A 6,950-nucleotide genomic window follows, 5' to 3' on the forward strand; every position below is an offset into this window, starting at 1 on the left:
ATGATGAGGGAGTTCCTGGCTGGCCCATGCCAAAGTACCCCCTTGAGAAATGACGCCATGCAACAGATCTGGTATGGAGGTGGGGGCGGTTATTAGGGGGAAGAGAGGGGAGGGAGGGCAGGCAGATGAATAGGTAGGCAGACAGAGGGGAGCAGAGTCACGAGGGCAGAGAAAGCAGGAGACAGAGGAGAGAATGGGGGCTGGGGACAGAGACTGCAAGGAACACGGGCGAAAAGAGAGGGCAGGAATGGTGAACCATAAGCCGGTGGCTTGATCCTAGAGAGGAGCCTAGTGGAATCGCCTGTAAACTAATAAATTAAGCAGAAAATCGAAAGGTCCCTTTCCTCAAGGATCCTTCCAAGAACCTTTTGTAGTGGGTGTGGTCTGAAATACTGCGAAGAAGAACCTGGAAGAATCGCAAGGAGATGTCAATACATCCCTTCAGCGTCCCGGTTGCGCTCTACAGCGCAGAAGCGGAAAAAGCTGTCCAGGTTCGAGCTTTCGGCGAGCTCGGGCGGGGCATGCAAATAACTGCTCTGTGGAATTCTGGGAGCAAAAAAATGTGCAACAAAAACTTCTCGGCCTCCTTGGATCTTACGGGCTTTTCGTGGCGTAAAGGTGGTAGGTGACCTCGATGAAGAGGAAAGTCTGTGTTGGCTGCATGTTTGAGCCCGTTGGTCGGTGACCGTGAATTGAAGGTGTGTGCGGTGTTGAGTGTAGCGGGCGTGTGGGAGCAGTCGGGTATCGCTTCTCGGCCTTTTGGCTAAGATCAAGTGTAGTATCTGTTCTTATCAGTTTAATATCTGATACGTCCTCTATCCGAGGACAATATATTAAATGGATTTTTGGAAGTAGGAGTTGGAATAGGAGCTTGCTCCGTCCACTCCACGCATCGACCTGGTATTGCAGTACCTCCAGGAACGGTGCACCCCCTCCGGGGAAACAATAATGGTATAAATGTCAGAAGTCTGTGTATTGTGCAACCTGTACTGAAAACAGCCTGCGTTTGCCGCCGTTATGAGGTTATTAAAGGTGTTCATCATTCTTCTCTGCTCTTTGTCTGAGTAGAGCAAATCTAAGTATTTGTCTGAACACAAACTTAAGGGTTTCTCTAGTGGAAACGCTGTCTGTAAGTGCGTGATGGGTTTTTATGAGAATCGTGGTTTAGCTCCGCCCTTTACTCGTTTTTTCCCGCCCCTTGTTGCTCGGGTTTAAATTTCGCGGTAGTTGTTTGCGCAGGCGCATTGCCTTTACCATGGCGGAGTTGATCTCTTTCGTAGTTCCTACCCAGAGCGACAAAGTTTTGTTGGTGTGGGAGCTGAGCGCTGGTCCCCCAGCCGAGGCCTTAAGTGTGAGGGGCCGCGCAGATGGGCAGGGGGAACCGGGCGTGGGTCCGCGCTGAGGGAGGGGCGCAGAGGACCAGGGAGCCAGTAAGGCATCCTTAGCCACCCGGGCTCGTCTCCTTAGACGAAGCCCCGCGTTAGAACAGGGAGGAGTGCTTCCGGTGGAGAAGGGCGGGATCTGGTGTTTGACGTGAGGAAGGGGATCAGCACTCACTCGTGGGCCTCCCACAGCATTCTCTGTTCACAGTGTTCTCCCAGTTTGGCCTTCTGTATTCAGTCCGAGTCTTCCCGAACGCTGCAGTGGCCCGTCCTGGTTTCTACGCCATCATCAAGTTTTACTCTTCGAGGGACGCACAGAGAGCCCAAAAGGCATGCGACGGGAAGCCCCTTTTTCAGACATCACCAGTGAAGGTGTGTGCAAATGCAGGATTCAGAATAACGTTCCGAGTTGTGCAGTAAGTAAGCTAGCGTTTGTGTGGCGCCCTGGTTCACCCGGTGCTTCCAGATGCGTTTTCACTGATCCTCTGGCCCCAGAGGCTCTCCTAGGTGAAGAAACTCCATGATGGTTAGGTGATAAAAGGTTCATCATGAGAGTAACTGTGGTCAAACCCAAGTGTTCCAATGAAAATCCTATGTCGTATGTTGCCTTTATGAAACATTCTAAGCATGTTCTATTTTATTTGGACTTAAAATGTGTGCGTTTGACCAACTGTCAGTTTTAACATAATGGATGCTGTATTGTCATCATTATAAAACAGAACTTCCCTTAGGTCCCAGAGGTGGGGAAAAAGCATCCTTTAGTACATTGTCACCTTCATTCCATATTAACATCAAAACCGTTTAACTTTCCCAGAGCCTCAGCACAACATTTCACGATGTTTCTCAATTCCACCACCTGTCTTTTCAATTTCTGATTGGCCACTTTTGATGTACATACTTGCTGCTGACCCTTCTTTTTTTTTTTTTTTTTTTTTCGAGACAGGGTTTCTCTGTATAGCCCTGGCTGTCCTGGAACTCACTTTGTAGACCAGGCTGGCCTCGAACTCAGAAATCTACCTGCCTCTGCCTCCCGAGTGCTGTGTTTTACTCTTTTTTTTTTTTTTTTTTGGTTGACCCTGCTTCTTATTCTTGTCCATATTGCTTTTTTTCTCCGTTGAACCCTGATTGAATCTGAGAATTGCAGTCAGTAGTGACCCCAAGTGAACTTTCTCTACTTCTGTAAATGGTTCAAGACCTTTTTTTTTGTTTTGTTTTTTTGTTTTTCGAGACAGGGTTTCTCTGTGTAGCCCTGGCTGACCTGGAACTCACTCTGTAGTCCAGGCTGGCCTCGAACTCAGAAATCCGCCTGCCTCTGCCTCCCAAGTGCTGGGACTAAAGGCGTGTGCCACCACCACCCAGCTTCAAGACCTTTTTCTATCTTAGATCATCCTCTTTCAGGTCTTGAGGTGATTTGCCTGCCAGTCATTCTTTTTTTGTTTTGTTTTGTTTTTTGAGACAGGGTTTCTCTGTGACACCCTGGCTGTCCTGGAACTCACTTTGTAGACCAGGCTGTCCTGGAACTCAGAAATCCGCCTGCCTCTGCCTCCCGAGTGCTGGGATTAAAGGCGTGCGCCACCACACCCAGCTTTCCAGTCATTCTTTAATGAATTTGATTGGTATGTTTCTAACCTATGGCCGCGTCTCAGCCGTTTAGATACTGTACGTGGAACTGGGAAGATTACAAAGCAGTGAGTCTCCAGTGCTCTCGAGACAGATATTTCATAAACGTTAGGTTCTGATAGAGTGATGAAGGATACGTTAACAATCCCAGATGCTGGGGCTAGAGAGATGGCTCAGTCATTAAGAGCGCAAATTCGATTTCTAGCACCCACATGATGGCTCACAATCAGTTCTAGTAACTGCAGTTCCAAGGGATCCCACATTCTCTTCTAGCTCCAGACAAGCACATGGTACACAGGCATACATGAAGGGAAAACACACGTGCGCACGCGTGTGTGCGCGCACACACACACACACACACACACTAAATACAATAATCAGTAGTATTTAAAAACAATTCAAGGTACTATTGGGAAGTGGGAATAGGTGGATAGGAGAATTGGAGCTATGGAGGGGTCCACAGAGCCAGATCAATAATAATATGCAAGTATCATGGAATGGAGCTGAGAGGTAGCCGGATTAGCATAGAAAAATAAAAGTAGATCATTTCATTGCTTAGCTATTAAGGTAGCGTTTTAAGCACAGGTTAGCCTTGTACTGGCTATGATCAGGGAAAGATGACCTTGAACTTCTGATCTTCCTGACTCCACCTGACTGCTGGGACAGCAGGAGAGTGTCTCCATGCTCTGCTTATCCTGTCCTGGGGTTGAATTTATACTTTCATGCGTGCTAAACAGTTCTTTACCAATTGTTCTGCCTCCCTCCCACCCCCATCTCTCTCTCTCTCTGGACGGCAGGTTCGTCTTGGCACCAGACACAAGGCACTGCAGCATCAGGCCTTTGCCCTAAACAGCTCACGATGCCAGGAACTGGCTAATTACTACTTTGGCTTCAATGGATGGTCAAAAAGGATCATCAAGGTAAACCTTGTGCATCTCTGACTAAAAACGCTCTCCCTCGCACATTGTAATCCTAGACTTCAAGGAGGATTTTACAGGGCTGTGGGGAGGCCATGTCAGGGGCCAGCTATGGTGAGGATAAGTTGATGTGTTTGACTTGGTCCAGCTTTGAGAGTTAGGAATGCTCCTCCCGGTTCACTGGCAGCTGGGGTCCATAGTTTCTCCAGTGTTGGTGTGTTTATTAAGACGTGGCTGACAGAGTAGCATTCATTTACAAATCCTACATGCTTTTGAAGTTATAGGATGCTCTAGCTATTAGCAGCTATTTGGGGGTTAGTTTTTTCTTTCTCCATTGAATTCTCAGGCAAGCTGGGGCTGGGGCTAAATAATGGAGAGCTTGCCTAGTCTAGTTGGGGCGAAGCCCCGGGCTTGGTTCTCAGAGAGAAAGAAATCCTAGGACTTGTATCCAACCCCTCCCAGCTGCAGGAGCTCTCTGGACTGAACGATGCAGCTCTCGATGTGCCCATGCAGAAGGGGAACCCCCAGTTCTTCTGTGCTGTAGAGGTGGTGCTGCCATCCTATGGGTGCAGGAGCCCTGGGGTTGGCATCTCTGAGGAGCCTCTGCGCCAGCTGGAGGAAGGTATGTCCTTGGCTCAGGGAGGGGGAAGGAGTGGATATGTCACGGGTCTGCCTGTCTTTCTTCCTTCTCTCCACTCTTTGTCAGCTACTAGCCAGGCCCTTCTGAAGCCTAGGCAGATTAGACTAGACTGAAACTCTTAAGCAGAATTGTTATGCCTTGTAATAGAGACTTTCATCTTAAGTGCATGCCTGACAACCCTTTACATTTACAACAGGACTACCCCTCCCGCCCCAAGGCTTGGGGGAGGCTGGAGATTGTGTCTCCAGATTTTGTTTTTTGTTTTTTTTTGTTTGTTTTGTTTTTCGAGACAGGGTTTCTCTGTNGCTGTCCTGGAACTCACTCTGTAGACCAGGCTGGCCTTGAACTCAGAAATCTGCCTGCCTCTGCCTCCCGAATGCTGGGATTAAAGGCGTTCCTCACCACACCAGGCTTTGCAATCCTTCTGTTTGGTTGGACGCAGGACAGGCCTCATTTCTTACAAAGAGGAAGACCGCTCAGAAGCTCGCCTTCCAAGCGGCTATAGCAGACGCCCTCCAGAAGCTGACCATCGTGGTTCTGGGTGAGTGTTTCCTGCCTGTCCCGAGAGCCTGAGTCTCAGTGAGCAGAAGGTTATTTTAAAATAGTAATCATTGCCAGACTACATAGTGGTGCACGCCTTTAATCCCAGCACAGGGCAAGCAGAGGCTCAGTTCCAGCCAGGTCTTCAGAGTGAGTTCCAGGACAAGCAGGGTGTCAGAGAAACCCTGTCTCAAAAAAAAAAAAAAGATAGGCTGTCGCCCTCTAGCCTCTAATCCAGTGCTCTCCTTTCCTGGTTTGAATCTGTTTTGCCTGACATACCTCAGCCTTCAGCCATTTGAATATTTGTTTGTTTGTTTGGGTTTTTGTTTCATATCCAATTTCTTTCTGTCACCTTAATTCTGCCTCTAAGATACCAAAAAATGTCTGAACTAAACATATTTGCTCTCATACTTTTTTGTTTTGTTTTGTTTTTCGAGACAGGGTTTCTCTGTACAGCCCTGGCTGACCTGGAACTCACTCTGTAGACCAGGCTGGCCTTGAACTCAGAAATCCACCTGCCTCTGCCTCTGCCTCTGCCTCTGCCTCTGCCTCTGCCTCTGCCTCTGCCTCTGCCTCTGCCTCTGCCTCTGCCTCTGCCTCTGCCTCTGCCTCCGCCTCCCAAGTACTGGGATTAAAGATGTGCGCCACCACTGCCCTCACTATGTAGACCAGGCTGGCCTCAAACTCACAGAGGCCCTCCTGCCTGTGTCTCCTGGGTACACCACCATGCCTGACCCTGCTCACACATTCTTTAAGCAGATGGTTCTGTTAATAACTGCAGTGTGGGATGTGTGACATTTCTAGAAATACCTTTTTCTTTAGGTTTTAGAAACAGTAAGCGCTCATTGGGTGGGACCGTTGGACATAGGAAGTTTGAGGATGTGACCAACTCTGAGCTTTCCGTCTCTCTCAGAGAGTGGCAGGATCGCAGTGGAGTACAGGCCCACAGAAGAGGATCTCAATGCCAGAAGTGAAGAAGAACTGCAAAATTTAATCCAGGTATGTGGTGACCACAGCCTGAGGTTTCCGTACCTGAGATAGCGGAGACCAAAGCAGCCAGCGGGTTCTGGAAGATTGCACGGTGTAGCGATCTTAAGGAACTTTAGACTTGGGTTGGTGAGTTGGCTAAGTCGTTTAATAGAGCACTGGCTGCTCTTCCTGAGGTCCTGAGTTCAATTCCCAGCACCCACATGGTGGCTCATAACCATCTGTAATGGGATATGGTGCCATCTTCTGGCCTGTGGGTGTACTTGCAGCATTTACATTAAGTAAAATTAAAAGAAAAAAAAGAAACACAGACTTGAAAGTGTTTTGAAGTACAGACCATTAGGGGAGTTCTTCCTGAACTCCTGTCCCCTTGTTTGGAGTTTGGAGACAGCTGAGGTCCCTGAGAGTATAGTTATGGCTGTGGCCCTGGGATGGGTAGGAGGTTCCTGAAGCCTCAGTGAAGGCTGCCCAGCAGAGATCTTTCTAGAACTTCCTCAAAAAATCCTAACAGTTCCTCAAAAAATCCTAACAGCACAAAGAACTGGCCAGTTCTCTGATGTGCTATGACCAGAGAAGCTGATCCCTTTCTGACTCAGTGTGTTATCTAAACTCTGCATTCACCCTTTTCTCCAGAAGGCGATTTTGCCAAAGAATTTCCTATAAATCAGTTATACAAAAGGTTTCAATAAGAGAATAAATTGCCAAAGTCATTTCAAGAAAACAGTCAAGCTGGGTAGTGGTGGCACTCACCTTTAATCCCAGCATTTGGGGTGCCGAGGCAGGCGGATTTCTGAGTTCGAGGCCAGCCTGGTCTACAGAGTGAGTTCCAGGACAGCCAGGGCTACACAGAGAAACCCTGTCTCA

At 48.4% G+C, this 6,950-nt stretch overlaps 1 protein-coding gene and 1 non-coding gene across 3 annotated transcripts in view; both read left to right on the forward strand.

The window, feature by feature from the left end:
• The first annotated feature begins 743 nt into the window (after positions 1-743).
• On the forward strand, positions 744-934 carry LOC115065456. The gene has a single exon (XR_003845240.1). It is a non-coding gene; the product is annotated as a U2 spliceosomal RNA (small nuclear RNA).
• Positions 935-1,241: 307 nt separating this feature from the next.
• The window catches only part of Rdm1 (RAD52 motif containing 1), an 8,568-nt gene continuing 2,859 nt past the window's right edge, over positions 1,242-6,950 (forward strand). Inside the window, exons 1-6 of one of the 2 annotated variants that reach the window (XM_021213518.1) lie at positions 1,242-1,351; positions 1,575-1,754; positions 3,800-3,922; positions 4,382-4,541; positions 5,002-5,100; positions 6,013-6,098. In XM_021213518.1, the coding sequence (XP_021069177.1) occupies positions 1,256-1,351; positions 1,575-1,754; positions 3,800-3,922; positions 4,382-4,541; positions 5,002-5,100; positions 6,013-6,098 (744 nt within the window). In that variant the 5' untranslated portion in view covers positions 1,242-1,255. The remainder of the gene's footprint in view (positions 1,352-1,574; positions 1,755-3,799; positions 3,923-4,381; positions 4,542-5,001; positions 5,101-6,012; positions 6,099-6,950) is intronic. The other variant, XM_029546363.1, reaches the window with a different exon arrangement.

This window comes from Mus pahari, chromosome 14, assembly GCF_900095145.1.
Source record: "Mus pahari chromosome 14, PAHARI_EIJ_v1.1, whole genome shotgun sequence".
Classification (NCBI taxonomy): Eukaryota; Metazoa; Chordata; class Mammalia; order Rodentia; family Muridae; genus Mus; species Mus pahari.